Source organism: Macaca thibetana, chromosome 2 (genome assembly GCF_024542745.1).
Source record: "Macaca thibetana thibetana isolate TM-01 chromosome 2, ASM2454274v1, whole genome shotgun sequence".
Lineage (NCBI taxonomy): Eukaryota > Metazoa > Chordata > Mammalia > Primates > Cercopithecidae > Macaca > Macaca thibetana.
The window spans coordinates 52,290,137-52,306,876 of record NC_065579.1 but is presented as its reverse complement, the minus strand read 5'-3'; the positions used below and the strand labels follow the sequence as shown (position 1 = coordinate 52,306,876).

Here is a 16,740-nt window from a genome sequence, read left to right as displayed (position 1 = left end):
AGGCAAGCTGTTCCTAAATTGCAACTGAGAGAATCAAGTGTAATCTTTATCATTTTAAGCTGTCTCTAAACTGCTATGAGTTTTTCAAGTCTACCTGTCATTTCATTGTTACAAGGCAATTTTTAATGATATTAATCTAGCTTGTCTATTCATCCATTGTGAGGCTCTGGGCTAGGCCACTGGGGATACAAAGGAGAATAAGACACTGCCCCACCATCAGGAAGCTCACAGTCTAGTGGAGGAGGCTGTCACTGACATAATAAATCGATGCAGTATAAAAGATCCTATAGTTAAAGAATGTATGATGCAGGAGGGGAATCGAGAAAAAAAGTCAACTTCCCTGGGGACATCAAGAAGGCTTCTTAGAAGGGCTGCAAGTTGGACTTTTTTTTTTTTTTTCATTTTATTTCATTTAATGCATTCACATGGATCAAAATTTAAAAAGAATAAAAAGATAATACAAACACTCTATTAAGTCCTGGTGAGGATGTGGAGAAACAGGAACTGAACTCTCATTCATTACTGGTGGGAATGCAAAATGGTACAGTCACTCCAGAAGGCAGTTGGGCAGTTTCTTACAAAACTAAACATCCTCTTACCACATGATCCAGCAGTCATGATCCTTGGTGTTTCTCCAAAGGAGTCGAAAACTTCAAACAAAAACCTGTATGCAGGTATTTATGCGAGTTTTATTCATAATTTCCAAAACTTGGAAGCAACCAAGATGTTCTTCATTGCCAAGATTGGGGGACAGGCAAAGGAAGTGGGGGATGAATAAACAGAACACAGAGGATTTTTAGGGCAGTGAAACTACCCTCTATGATGCTATAATGGTGTATACAGGTCATTATACATTTGTCAAAACCCATAAAATATACAACAAGAGTGTTGTACAACACTCTAGTGTAAACTATGGACTTTGGGTGATAATGATGTATCAATCTATGTTCACCATTTGTAAAAAAAAATGAACCATTCTGGTTCAGGATTTTGATAGTTAAGGATACTGTCATATGTGGAGGTAGCAGGTATATGGGAACTCTCTGTACTTTCCACCCAATTTTGCTGTGAACCTAACACTGTTCTAAAAAATAAAATAAAAATAAAAATAAAATATATTTAAAAGAAAAATATAATACAATGAAAAATATTGTCCTCACCCTTGATGCTTAAGTTTCCTCTCCACAGGCACCAAATTTTCTAGTTTTCTGAATATATTTCCAGGGATTTTGAGGTATACGCACAAAACAGATTTATATCTACAGATATAGATATAGATGTGATTTTTCCCTTTTTTTCCACAAATGGCAATGTACTGCACACTGTATTTTATACCTTGCTTTTTTCATAAAATGATATACCTTAAAGATTTTTCAATAGTGGTATAGAAAAAACTTCTTTGTTCTTTTCAATAGCTGTATAGTCTTGTATGAATGAAAAATAATTTGTTTTAATCAGTTCCCTATTGATGGACATGAAAGGTGTTTCTAATCTTTTGCTATTACAAACAACTCTGCAATGAATAATGTCATATCTAGATCATTTTACAAATAAGCATATAAATATTTGTAAAAATAAAGTCCTAAAAATTAAATCATTGGGTCAAAGAATATGTGCATTTGTAATTTTAATACATATTTCCAAATTTTCCTTTATATAGGGTTGTACCAAATCACATTCCCTATGGCAAAGTATCACTGGAACAGACTCAGCAAGAGTGTGCAATCAAACTTTTGGATCTTTTCCAATTTCCTGGTAAAAAATGGCATCATGTCCTTAAAATGCTTGTGGGTGCTCTTTATATATTAAATGCACCTTTTACATGTATGAAGAATTGCAGGTATTTTTTTTTTTTTTTTTTTTTTTTTTTTTTGAGGTGGAGTCTCACTCTGTCACCAGACTGGAGTGCAGAGGCGCGATCTCAACTCACTGCAACCTCCACCTCCTGGGTTTAAGTGATTCTCCTGCCTTAGCCTCCCGAGTAGCTGGGACTACAGGCACCCGCCACCACGCCTAGCTAATTTTTGTATTTTTAGTAGAGACAGGGTTTCACCATGTTGACCAGGATCATCTTGATCTCTTGACCTTGTGATCCGCCCGCCTCGACCTCCCAAAGTGCTGGGATTACAGGCTTGAGACACCGTGCCCGGCTGCAGATATTTTTCTAACTTTATTTATCCCCGGCTTTATGTCAAATTATTTTTCCATGTAGATTTTTAAAAATAGTTGAATTTATCAATTTTTTTTACAGCTTTAGGAATTTTGGTCACAGTTAGAAAGGTCTTATTACTCAAGATGATTGAAAAATCTCCTAAAATATAAGAAGACTTAAAGTTTTCATGATTCAATTTTTCCCATTTAAATTTTTAAACTCGTTTTAGACTCGTTTTTAATTTCTCCTGCTGTAAGGTAAAAAGTAAGGCTCCAGTTTTTGTTTTTGTTTTTTTCAGGTGACTACTTGGTTAATCCATCATTATTAATAATTTATCTTATTTCCCCACTCTACCTCCACTGATGTTAGATGTCACTTTTACCATACACTGAATTCTTGTATGTATTTGAATCCATTTCTATGCTTTCTATTTTTACCTTGATTTCTCTGACTCTTCGTATGCCAGTACAATCCTGTTTTAATTACTGTAGCCTTATATTAAATTCTAACATCTAGTAGGTGAGTGCCCCCTCATTACTCTTCTTTCCCAGAGTTTTTCCAGCTATCCTTGCCTGCTTTCTCTACATGAATTTTAGAACCATCTTGCTTACATAAACAAAAAAATCTTGCTGTTATTTTTATTGAGATAATATTAATTTATAGATGAATTTAGGAAGAATTGATGACTTTAAATAATTTTGAACCTTCCTTCCAAAGTTATGATATACCTGCCACTTGTTCAGCCCTTTTTTTATGTTTATTGATTGTATTTTTATGTTTATGTTATACAGCTCTTACACATTTCTTGTTAAGATTATTCTTTCTCTCTTTCTCTCTCTCTCTACCTCTCTCTCCACTCCTCCTTCTTTCTTTCTCTTTTTTTGGAGACAGAGTCTCACTCTGTTACCCAGGCTGGAGTGCAGTGGTGTGATCTCAGCTCACTGCAACCTCCGCCTCCAGGGTTCAAGTGATTCTTGTGCCTCAGCCACCAGAGTAGCTAGGATTACAGGTGTACACCACCACACCTGGCTAATTTTTGTATTTTTAGTAGAGACAAGGTTTCACCATGTTGGCCAGGCTGGTCTTGAACTCCTGACCTCAAGTGATCTGCCCGACTTGGCCTCCCAAAGTGCTGGGATTACAGGCGTGAGCCACCACACCTGGCCAAATTTATTCTTAATACATTATCTTTCCTTTTAAAAATGCAGTATTTTCTTCTATTATATCGAACAGACAGATTCTTGCTATGTTCCCCAGGCTGGAGTACAGTGGCTATTCGCAGGGGCAATCAAAGCGCATTACACCCCTAAACTTCTGGGCTCAAACTATCCTCCCATCTCAGTTTCCTGAGTACGTGGGATTGCAGGCATGTGCCACCATGCCCAGCTTATTTGCTCACTTATTGAGGGGGTTTGAAATATTTTCCACCAACACTAAGAGGGGGTCGAAGGAGATAACAATGGGAAATTGTTCTAAATAACATAAAGGCAAGGATTAAAGAAAATACCAACTATATTGTGTTGCTACTCAGCAGATTCTATTATAGAGAAATCGGAAGAGAAAGCCACAGAATGATTTGCCTACACATTCATCTCCCTGGTGCAAGTGGGTATTGTTCTGTACCCTGTGGCAGGATTATAAATACTGCCAGAGAACAAGTACACAAAGTTGTTATGGAAACCAGAATGTTTCAGCTCAGAGTTATTTACAGAGAACTTTCAGGATTATCACATTCAATAAAATCAGCTCTTGTTTTGCTTCACCCTGTGCTAGTGCATCCCAATCAAATATCTATTTTTAAGGGTTCTTCAATCAGCTGTACTTAAGTACATAAGAATTCAGGAGTCAGTTGACGGGGACCACATCACAGAAGTATAATTTATGAGTAGGCTTTTTGTATCACATGCTTGAAGCTTGTCCATACTTGCCTCAACCATTGTCAAGTTTGCTGGTTTCTGTAATATAGGAATAAGGTGGCTATTGACTACTGCCTTCAGCAGATAAATACTTCCTCCACTGTAGCTGGTGTCTGTGTTGCCTGATACTGTGGCACTGTGGGACTAGGCTCTTCACATTCTGCAACTTACCTTTGAGGCTAGACAGTGACCGCTGCCTCTGGCTATCATTTTTGTCCTTAATTGTGAACTGGAATTTTTCCAGCCATCCCGGAGGATCTTTGAAAAAGTTGGGTATTTTTTGTTTGAAAAGGTAATTGTACAATGAGGATTTTCATCGCTTTTGAAGGATCTTTTGAACCATTTGATGTTTCAGCAGATGAAACTGTGGAGGTTGTCAAGCTGATGATAAAGGTATGTACTTCATTCCCAAGCCATCAAAATGTATATTAATTTTAACAATGCAGTGCATTTAAAAATGTACAAAGGGTAGAGATGCTATTGGGCACATTTTCAGCAAAAACGGAATGAAAATTATTTGAAAATACTATTATTTGCTTACACAATAGATTTATAAGAAGACAGTAACTCTGGTGGCATGAGACAAGAAAACAAAGAGTCAGTCAATTCCCAAGAAAACAAAAACAAAAGTCTGACTTCCTTTTAGGGAATGTGTGGGTTGTGCATAGGCCAGATAATGTTATTGCAATTCTTCATAAAAGGACAAAAGCAAGACACTAACTTCAGGCTATATAAGTGGGATATGCCAATCATCAGATAAATGTCTTATTTGGTGAGCAAACAACTACAAAGAACCGAAGGATTTTGGAAGCAGAGAGGACTTTAGAGAACTTGTGAGCTATGGCTTCATTTCGCATTCAGGAAAAACTGAAGCTCAGAGAGGTTGACTATCTTACCTAGGATCACAAAGCCAGAATAAGAAATAACTTGTGTACAGTATCTTCCTTATAAATTTCATGTAAATGTTCACTCTAAAGTAAAAAATTAAGCAAAATATTTAGTTTCTGGTCATCAAATATTTAACTTGGAGACGGTCATGCCTATTTGCTAAGCAGCATTTACCGAACCATAGTTACATGATATTCAGATTATTATGATGACTAAAATCTAAATCTTGTAACACAAGGGACCTTAACCTCTATGTTTTATGAATCCCTTTGAAAGTCTGGTGAAGTCTATAGACTGCTTCTCAGAATGTCTTTAAATGCATAAAATAAAACAGATATAATAGAAATGAAATTTGTTATATTAAAATACATTTTCAAATATTAAAAAGCCCAAATGTATGACACAGTGACATGTGGACTTCCTAATTAACACATTAACTAACAAACTCTAGCAGCTCATCTAATAACTATTGTGTTTTCAAAATACAGATCAGTAGAAATAATATTTTGAAATATTTGCAACAACTATAATGTGATATGAAAACATCTGTGACTTCTATTGCTGTCAGTCACAGGTGCAGCGACTACTCCTACCTTAATTTGCTGCCTACATGTGTAATTGAAAGAAAATCTCAATTTCATTTAGAGTTAATAAAATAAAGATGTAGTTTCTTCCCATCTAAATTCTATCCATAAACGTTTTGGAAGTTCTCTAAGTTAAGAACCTCTATTTAATACTTCTTCCGTTTGTCCCAATTATAATGCCCAGAGGAAAAAAATGTAAAGGGAAAGAGAGTACATTTCTGGTCTAGTAATGTAGAAATGTACTGTTTTCATCATATGCTATTGATTTTTAAGGATTATTTCCACATTCCTCTCTCTGAAGACAAACAAGGCAGGCGGTATCTGGAGTTAATGTATGCTGGAGCCGCTCTAAAGGACAGTTGGAGTCTTGCTGATGTTGGAATATCTTTCTGCTCAACTCTCAAATGCTTTGTTAAGGTATGATGGTCAGGATAACATTTGTCTAAGATATCTATCTCATTTTGAACAAAGTTGGGGATAAGTTAACCAAAGTAATTCCATAACTTAAAAAGAAATTGTCTCTTTTTGCCTTCTCCTCACTTCCATTTGTATAACGGGTCTTATGCATGCTTTGTGCTGTAAGGGGAAGTAAGATATGGAGAAGGGATAGAGTTGCCCCCTTTTTACTCTTCTTCCTCTTGCCTCCCCACACCCTTTATTGCCAGCCCAATCCTGCCATCACAAAACCAATATGAAAACAAAGCCAAGGGAATTCCAGATCTGGAATTTGATGTGGGAATAAGAGCATTAGATCACTTCAGTGGGGCCACAGTGATTACCAGCACTGAAATGAGGAAGAAATTCTCAGTAGCAATAAGAATGAAAGTGAATTTTCTACATCCAAATCCAGCCAAAGTAGCCATTCCAATTAGGTGTACATGCAATAAAGATTTTTTTCATTTATAGAGGGTCTTTAATCAATGGTGCTTAACTTAAGATGCACAGTTGGGCTTTAAGAACCTTAGAAACCCCTAAAGTTGTAATATAAACAAAATTAATGTGCCTGGAGATTTTCTGAGTCTAAGATCCTGTATGTACAACAATTTTTTAAAGGAATGAGTAGTCCAAAGAATTTAAACGCTGCTGCTCTAGGGAAGAAGTATTATCCTGTATTAGTGCTTTACCGTATATAAAATTATGAACCTTAAGAAACTTAGTAAAGTATACATTCTCCACTAAATGTGGCACCAAGTTTCTCATATTTAACATTTAAAAAAATTATGGTAGTCAAAGTTAACTCTTTCTTTTAATATGTGTTAGTACTTGACTAAATGGATGTTTAAAAGTAATACTCTGGGCCAGGTGTGGTGGCTTACACCTGTAATCCCAGCACTTCGGGAGGACAAGGTGGGAGGATCACGAGGTCAAGAGATAGAGACCATCCTGGTCAACATGCTGAAACCCCATCTCTACTAAAAATACAAAAATTAGCTGGGCGTGGTGGCACACTCCTGTAGTCCCAGCTACTCGTGAGGCTGAGGCAGGAGAATCACTTGAACTCGGGAGGGAGAGGTTGCAGTGAGCCGAGCTGGAGCCACTACACTCCAGCCTGGGCAAGAGTGAGACCCTGTCTCAAAAAAACAAACAAACAAACAAAAACAATATTCTTCAATATTTATTATTAAGTAGGAAAGACAAGTCACAGAATAATGATCATTGGATCATCCCATTTACGTAAACAAAAGACCATATTTACAAATGTTTTTAACGTTTTCTTTTCTCCCTCTTTTACTCAGAAAATGGAAGTATAACATTACATTTCAAAGCAGACCAAATTACAGCCATTTCTAAATGTCTTCTCTTTATATCTTTAAATATATTTCCATACTATGTTTTTGGTGCCGTACAGGATCAGCTCTCTAAAATGTCCCAGAATTCTGTAATGCCAATCATAAGGTTCAAGACTTTTTATTGTTTGCTTGCTTAGAGATGGTAGTGTAAGTTCAATACTAACATTTGAGCTGACTGGAAGAATCTGATGGCTTTTTAGGGATATAGACAAAGTTTTTAACAATATAGATAGGATACTTTTATTTAACTAAGGACTGATTTTATTTTTATTATGTAACATTTTAAAATTTATTTTTGACTAGGTAGTATGTTCACATGGTTCTCAATTCAAAAGGAACAAAAAGATACACAGTAAAAGTCTCCTGGCCGGGTGTGGTGGCTCACACCTGTGACCCAGCAGTTTAGGAGGCTGAGGTGGGTGGATCACCTGAGGTCAGGAGTTCGAGACCAGTCTGGCCAACATGGTGAAACCTCGTCTCTAATAAAAATACAAAAATTAGCTGGGTGCGGTGGGCACACCTGTAATCCCAGCTATTCAGGAGGCTGAATAGGAGAATTACTTGAATCCAGGAGGCGGAGGTTATAGTGAGCCGATATCACACCACTGTATTCCAGCCTAAGTGATAGAGTGAGACTCCATTTCAAAAAAAGAAATAGAAAAAACTCTCTCTCCTCTGGCTCCCAGTTTCCCTCCCCAGATGCAACCTATGTTCACAGTTTTACTTACAAAAACATTTCCTAAATTCTGCCAATAAAGCATCATATATCACAGTGATGCAAGCTTCACGCTGAACTCTTTTACCTGAAGTTTTAAACTGCTAATTCTATAAATAGAAAGCAGGGGTAAAAGAGGTTATTCAATGCAACCAACCTGAGCAAGATGGTGAGACCCCATCTCTACAAAAATATTTTAAAAATTATCCGGGTGTGGTGGTGCACACCTATAATCCCAGCTACTTGTGAGGCTGAGGCAGGAGGATCAATCGAACCCAGCCTGTGCAAGAGAGTGAGACCTGTCTCAAAAAAAAGAGAGGAGTTTATTCAAGAGAGCCAGGGCAGAAGTCACAGGACTGGACAACACACAGAGTTTGATTAAAAACTCTCAAGTTCCCTGAAATTTTACTAATTGTACTCTTCATTCTGTCCAGTAGAATCACATTTAGATAATATCCCGGGCCTCAAAGAGTGCAGTCATACCAGTTCTATCACGCTTGATCTATCTCAGGTTACCAAGGCTGATTTCCAAGTCATGTTAGTCACTTTACTGAATAATTAAATCTATATACATTTAAGTAGTACCTTTCCTACTTAACTATGTTTAATCATGTTACTTTGTGAAAGTTAGTTTGCCTTGAGAGAGATGGAAGATGCCACAGTAAGGGAGGGAATGAATCCCTGAAGTGCATGTCTTTATCGTCTCTAAATTTTGGTACAACTTAGAAATATCATAATGTGAACCCAAAACTTTTGTAAAGTTCAAAAACTTGGCAAGTAAGTGGTTTTTCTTTCTAAAAAGGTACAAGTAGATATTATGTCTCACGAAATAAATCCAAAATAGTTGGCTTCTTTATAGTGCTCATATTTTTGTGTGCTTACAAGGTTCTGCTTGTGTGAAAAAGAGGGAAATAGAACTAGAAGTACCATATGACCCAGCCATCCCATTACTGGGTATATACCCAAAGGATTATAAATCATGCTGCTGTAAAGACACATGCACACGTATGTTTATTGCGGCACTATTCACAATAGCAAAGACTTAGAATCAACCCAAATGTCCATCAGTGACAGACTGGATTAAGAAAATGTGGCACATATACACCATGGAATACTATGCAGCCATAAAAAAGGATGAGTTTGTGTCCTTTATAGGGACATGGATGCAGCTGGAAACCATCATTCTCAGCAAACTATCGCAAGAACAGAAAACCAAACACCGCATGTTCTCACTCATAGGTGGGAAATGAACAATGAGATCACTTGGACTCAGGAAGGGGAACATCACACACCGGGGCCTATCATGGAGGGGGGGGATTGCATTGGGAGTTACACCTGATGTAAATGACGAGTTGATGGGTGCTGACGAGTTGATGGGTGCAGCACACCAACATGGCACAAGTATACATGTGTAACAAACCTGCATGTTATGCACATGTACCCTAGAACTTAAAGTATAATAACAAGGAAGAAGAAAGAAAGAAAGAAAGAAAGAAAGAAAGAAAGAAAGAAAGAAAGAAAGAAAGAAAGAAAGAAAGAAAGAAAGAAAGAGAGGGAAAGACACTGGATAAATACAGAGATTATTTACTGTGAAATACATTCTTTAAATAGTCAGTACTTTTTCCAGCTTCCCTGTATATTATGCTTTTCTTTTAATGGCAATATAGACATATTTGGAAAAGAAATGGAAATAGGGGTAATACAAGAATAGTGGGAAAAGAACATTGTATTCTCACCACTTCTATTCAACATAGTGTTGGAAGTTCTGGCCAGGGCAATCAGGCAGGAGAAAGACATAAAGGATATTCAAATAGGAAAAGAGGAAGTCAAATTGTCCCTGTTTGCAGGTGACATGATTGTATATTTAGAAAAGCCCATCATCTCAGACCAAAATCTCCTTAAGCTAATAAGCAACTTCAGCAAAGTCTCAGGATACAAAATCAATGTGCAAAAATCACGAGCATTCCTATACACCAATAACAGACAAACAGAGAGCCAAATCATGAATGAACTCCCATTCACAATTGCTACAAAGAGAATAAAATGCCTAGGAATCCAACTTACAAGAGATGTGAAGGCTCTCTTCAAGGAGAACTATAAACCACTGCTCAATGAAATAAGAGGACACAAACAAATGGAAGAACATTCCATGCTCATGGATAGGAAGAATCAATATCGTGAAAATGACCATACTGCAGAAGGTAATTTATAGATTCAATGCCATCCCCATTAAGCTACCAATGACTTTCTTCACAGAATTGGAAAAAACTACTTTAAAGTTCATATGGAACCAAAAAAGAGCCCGCATTGCCAAGACAATGCTAAGCCAAAAGAACAAAGCTGGAGGCATCACACTACCTGACTTCAAACTATACTACAAGGCTACAGTAACCAAAACAGCATGGTACTGGTACCAAAACAGAGATATAGACCAATGGAACAGAACAGAGCCCTCAGAAATAATACCACACATTGACAACCATCTGATCTTTGACAAACCTGACAAAAACAAGAAATGGGGAAAGGATTCCCTATTTAATAAATGGTGCTGGGAAAACTGGCCAGCCATATGTAGAAAGTTGAAATTGGATCCCTTCCTTACACCTTATACAAAAATTAATTCAGGATGGATTAAAGATGTAAATGTTAGACCTAAAACCATAAAAACTCTAGAAGAAAACCTAGGCAATACCATTCAGGACATAGGCATGGGCAAAGACTTTATGATTAAAACACCAAAAGCAATGGCAACAAAAGCCAAAATTGACAAATGGTATCAATTAAACTAAAGAGCTTCTGCACAGCAAAAGAAACTACCATCAGAGTGAACAGGCAACCTACAGAATGGGAGAAAATTTTTACAATCTACCCATCTGACAAGGGGCTAATATCTAGAATCTACAAAGAAATTAAATTTACAAGAAAAAATCAAACAACCCCATCAAAAAGTGGGTGAAGGATATGAACAGACATTTCTCAAAAGAATACATTTATGCAGGCAACAGACACATGAAAAAATGCTCATCATCACTGGCCCTCAGAGAAATGCAAATCAAAACCACAATGAGATACCATCTCACATCAGTTAGAATGGCAATCACTAAAAAGTCAGGAATCAACAGGTGCTGGAGAAGATGTGGAGAAATAGGAACACTTTTACACTGTTCGTGGGACTGTAAACTAGTTCAACCATTGTGGAAGACAGTGTGGCAATTTCTCAAGGATCTAGAATTAGAAATACCATTTGACCCAACTATCCCATTACTGGGTATACACCCAAAGGATTATAAATCATGCTGCTATAAGGACACATGCACACGTATGCTTATTGTGGCACTATTCACAATAGCAAAGACTTGGAACCAACCCAAATGTCCATCAATGATAGACTGGATTAAGAAAATGTGGCATATATATACCATGGAACACTATGCAGCCACAAAAAAGGATGAGTTCCTATCCTTTGTAGGGACATGGATGAAGCTGGAAACCATCATTCTGAGCAAACTATTGCAAGGACAGAAAACCAAACACCGCATGTTCTCACTCGTAGGTGGGAATTGAACAATGAGAACACTTGGACACAGGGTGGGGAACATCACACAACAGGGCCTGTCGTAGGGTGAGGAGAAGGGGGAGGGATAGCATTAGGAGATATACCTAATGTAAATAACGAGTTAATGGGTGCAGCACACCAACATGGCACATGTATACATATGTAACAAACCTGTATGTTGTGCACATGTACCCTAGAACTTGTATAATAAAAATAATAATAATAAAGGAACATTGTATTAACTTTTCCTTCTTTGAAAAAGAACTCTTATGGAAGCCATAATCAATATTTTCTATGGTATATACCTCCAATTTCTATTAATACAGGAGTCAGTCCTGACCATTCATTGCTGATGCTGTTGCATTTCACTGTGTTCCTATAAACCATGGCATGAGGCACTGCAAAAGTCTATGTTTTTGTACAACATGTAGAGGCACTATCACTTTTGCCCCCTTCATTTTAACCTGTGTGATCATGGAAATGATTGCTTAAGTTTTGTCCACTGTTTTCACCCAGTGCTTAGAATAGTACCTGATAAGATACATAGTAGGCTGTACATAAAGAGATATTGATAAATGAATTGATAAGGGTTTGAGAGGTAAAGTATGGAAATTAACAAGATGGTATATGATTGTCTGCAATTCATAGCAAGGTACTGAGATGCATTTCAGGGATCCACTCCTTCCCTTACTGTGGCATTTCCCGTTTTTCTCTACTGTTAGGGCAAAGCTCTCCCCAGTATTCTTGGTTTTTCCCCTGACCAACATCAAGGTTCTTAGTTGGAAGCAGCAGAAACAAAGCCTAGATAATTTAAGCAGAAAATAAATATTGAAAAGCTATTGAGTAGTTTTCGGAAGACTGGAGAATCAGTCTTAGAGATTATGCAGCCAGAAACAACATCTAACGCATGCCCCGGAACTAATCTAGGAAGGTCACCACTACAGACAACACCGAGCCCTTAAAGCAGGCACTGGACATGCTGCCAGCCCTGCTGCCAGGCCGGCAACTTCAGAAATGCCATTGCCCACAGACTTTCCTGTGTCTGTTGCTTCTCTGCCTTAGTGGCTCCTGATTCAAAGTGGGGGTAGATAGGCAGGTCTGATTGGGAGCACCTTGTCACATGTCCATATCCTACTGCAAAGGGGGCCACTATCCAGCAGGTTGTGCTTTTCAGAGTGTGAAGTGGGCTCAGCCTCCCTAGGACTCCTCCTGGTTGCCCTGCCTCCTTCTATAACCAGACTTGTACCAACCAAGTGCTGGAGTCAAAACATAGTTAATCCCTCCTGACATCCCTGGAATGTTGTGAAAAAGCTGTGTTATGCTGAGAGAATGACTATAGTACCATTGAGTAGATATCTATCAGATAAGTTAGAGAAGTTTGTACTATCTTGACAAGTCTAAAATTGATTCAAAATGATAAACATTTTAGCTTTCAAAAGGTACTGTTAATGTATAAACACCAAAATCCAGGAAATATATATGTGGTTTTACATTTATGTATTTTTATACACAAAAGCATGTATAAACATGTTTCTTTAAAATTTACACATGAAAGCATGTTTCTTAAAAATGGCCCTCTTTTCTAAAATGAGCCATAAAAAAAGGTATGAAAAGAATCTGGCGAAGAAAGGTGTTCCAATTTGGTGTCCAAGACTCCACGGATAATCTCTCCAGAATGACTACAACAGAAGAGGAGAAGTTTATGAAGACATCTCACTGGAATTCATTCGTTTCAACAAAAACAAACATTATTTCCCCTTGTGTTCACTCTGGAATAGTTCAGCAAGCTTCTGCTTACTTAGGGCTGTAACTCCAAAACAGCAAAATACAAAAAAGCACAACTTGAGAAAAAATATAGCAGTACATTCAAAACTTTCATTAACTTGTTTTCTTTCAGTAGGTTCTGTTTAGCTTTTCTTTTTTATTGTTAAAGTACATGTATGACTGTACAGTAAGTTAGCATTTGTTTTTTGAAGGTAAGCATGGAATTATTCTCATGAAACAGAATGTATTTGTTTTTATTGAAAAGTAAGATACTTTGTGTATATCTCTTGTGTTGGTTTGTTTGCATCTCAGTTTGTTTATAAAGGAAAAAGTCGAATTTTGTATATGTTCAACAATGATTTGTGTATGGTATTATTATTTAATAGCATCTGACTTCCTTGGGTGTGACTGATCAGCCTTCTCTGATTCAGAATACTTGGGGAGGAGTATCACGTAGAGAGAGAGGTAGAGAGATACCTTCTCTTATGTGGATAAGGTGGGTTAGCAAGTTGCTATTAATTGACATCTACCTACTCCCTCGTCATACAACCAAATGAGGAAGTATCGACAACCAATGTGCCTCACTAGAACTCAAAATGGGTTTTCCCATAAAAACAAGGTTTATACAAAGGTGAATATGTAGAGTTTAAAAAGTAAAATGAGAACTACGTTATGGATTTAAAAGGCCTGGGATGTGATTCAACATTTATTATTTATGTGATAAAAAGTTCCTGAATGCTAAGAAAAATGAACAGACTCTGCAGGTGTTAATTTTCTTGAGACTTAAGAATCTGGCTTCATTAATAATTAGTAATATTTTCTTCCTTGCACTTTTTATTTTCATCTAAAGATTGCCAGATCAGCTGGGCACAGAGGCTCACTCCTGTAATCCCAATAATTTGGGAGGCTGAGGTGGATGGATTGCTTGAGGCCGTGGGGTCCAGACCAGCCTGGACAACACAGCTACGCCCTGTCTCTACAAAAAATAATTTAAAAAGTAGCTGGGTGTGGTGGCAAGTGCCTGTACTTGGGAGGCTGAGGCAGGAGGATTGCTTGAGTCTAGAAGTTTGAGGTTACTGTGAGCTCTCATAGTGCCACTGCACTTCAGCCTGGGCAACAGAGTGGAACCTGTCTCAAAAAAAAAGATTGCTAGATACTTTGCAATTCTCCCTTATTACTTGTTCCAGAGTCAGTTATATGTATACTAAGTCATAGATGCTTATCTTTATAGATATAAATATATGATTATTCATATTCTGAGAAGCTTCTTTTCAACTTATCTAACCTCATACACCTAGTTAACTTAAGGGTGACTTGAGAGCTGGGAATGGAGGTGAATTCTTTCCCCAGCTACTCAGGAGGTGGGAGACTGCTTGAGCCCAGAAGTTCAAGATCAGCCTGGGCAACATAGCAAGCCTTAGACTCTTAAAAAAAAATTTTTTTTTTAAAGAGTGACTTGGGTCTCTGTTATTTTGTTTGCATGTTATTCTATTTGCATTTATTTTGTTATTTGTTTGCATTTAATTTGTTATTTGCATTTAATTCTAAATATGAATTCGGAATTTTTAAAGAAATAAAAAAGAGCTATTATATAAAATATAATTTTTCTCTCTTCCCACTATCTTTTTATTCAGTTTTCATAGGAATTTCTGCCTGCCCATAAATATTATCTACATTAGCTTGAACAGATACTTGCTTTATGGAACCATAGGAAAGCACGGCATGGCAAAAGTGAAAGGGTGAATCCTGTGTCCTTTAAATCTGTATTTCATGGGTTTATGAGAAACTATGATGAAAAATTGTTCTAAGCATTTTAGGCTTAGTGGGCAGCTCAGCTTGCTGATCTGGCTTTATGCGCAGCCACAGAGGGACCGAACCTGTTCCTAATCACTTCAGTCACTGAAATGGGCCCTAGATCAAAGTATTGTAGCCTTAAATTTCATCAGTAACACCACTCCTCAAAGGCTTTTTCAAAAAGGTCTGCATGTTGGCCATATTACTGCTAGGTGTTATGTGGGAGGGGAGAATGCATTTAATGTATTATAAGTCTGCAGGAGGCAGGGGCCCCTGGAGAAACCAGAGAGGGATTCTGATGGAAAAAATAGAGGAAGGAAGCAAAAGAGGGGCAAGACAGCATTGACAGGTTGGAGCCCCTTGAAGAACCTGGAGGCCAGATACCAGGTTCTGAGAGAGTCCTGCAGTCGTGGGCATTCCGTGATAGCGCCATGCACTGACATCCGCCAACCCAACAGCAGGCCGTTGCAGAAAAATATAATTGTCCTGAATCTGCTAAAGAGGAAGTAAAGTCAGTTTCATTTTTCATGAGTAAAGTGGAAATGATAATAATCTTTTCCTCCCCACCTGCTTCCCGTTTTTCCTATTTGCTGTATTTTGAGTTTGGGTTTGACTTGTCTAAACCTGTTGTTAACAGAAGGATTCATATTTTCCTCAAACTTTCCATCTTAACTCTACTTCAGATATCTCAGTTCTACTTGCTTTCCTACTTAGATTACAAAATGAAAGAAACAAAAGAAACTTTTCTAAACCTATATTTAGTATTTCCCTTTTTAAATAGTAAAAGTAGGCCAGGCGCAGTGGCTCACACCTATAATCCCAACACTATGGGAGGCCAAGGTGGGAAGATCACTTGAGCCCAGGAGTTTGAGACCAGGCTGGGCAACATAGTGACACACACACACACACACACACACACACAAAGAAAGAAAGAGAGAAAGAAAGAAAGAAAGAAAGAAAGAAAGAAAGAAAGAAAGAAAGAAAGAAAGAAAGAAAGAAAGAAAGAAAGAGAAGGAAAGAAAGAAAGAGAGGGGGGAGGGAGGGAGGAAGGAAAGAAAGAAAAGAAAAGAAAGGTAAATAATAAAAGTAAATATATGTTGCTTTTAAAACAGTCAAACCATATAGACAATGAAAAGCACAAAATGATAAGCAAACACTCCCCTCCCACTCTCAACTCAGTTCCACTTGCCAGGAATAACCTCTCAGGAAAATAATAATAGTAATAATTGACTGAAGATTTCAAATCCACAGTATTCCAAATTAAAGTGCGGCATAACAGAGGAATGTTTTCTAAACTAACACCTCCATAAGCACAGGATGGATATAAATTATCAACACTCTTATGTATCTGGGTCTGTAGACTAAGAAGTCAAAGGATCTCAAAGCCTTTCCAAGTCTTCTTCACTTCACTCAAACAGGGGGACCTGTTAATATCTCAGGACATAAGAGCTAGACTCAGACCAGAAGGCAGAGAACTTAACTGACTATTGCTTTCACATTAACACCCATGTCATGGAGCTAGAGGTGCTCAAAGCTACCCCCTGAAATGCTTGGCCCTCATCCCAACCTCCAGACAATAAG

The 16,740-nt window shown here is 37.6% G+C and overlaps 1 protein-coding gene across 1 annotated transcript in view; it reads left to right on the top strand.

Annotated features, from left to right (window-relative positions):
• The first annotated feature begins 3,877 nt into the window (after positions 1–3,877).
• Positions 3,878–16,740, top strand: part of ANKUB1 (ankyrin repeat and ubiquitin domain containing 1) — a 32,171-nt gene continuing 19,308 nt past the window's right edge. The window contains exons 1-2 of the mRNA XM_050779810.1: positions 3,878–4,461; positions 5,814–5,957. Coding sequence (XP_050635767.1) covers positions 4,372–4,461; positions 5,814–5,957 — 234 coding nt within the window. The 5' untranslated portion in view covers positions 3,878–4,371. The remainder of the gene's footprint in view (positions 4,462–5,813; positions 5,958–16,740) is intronic.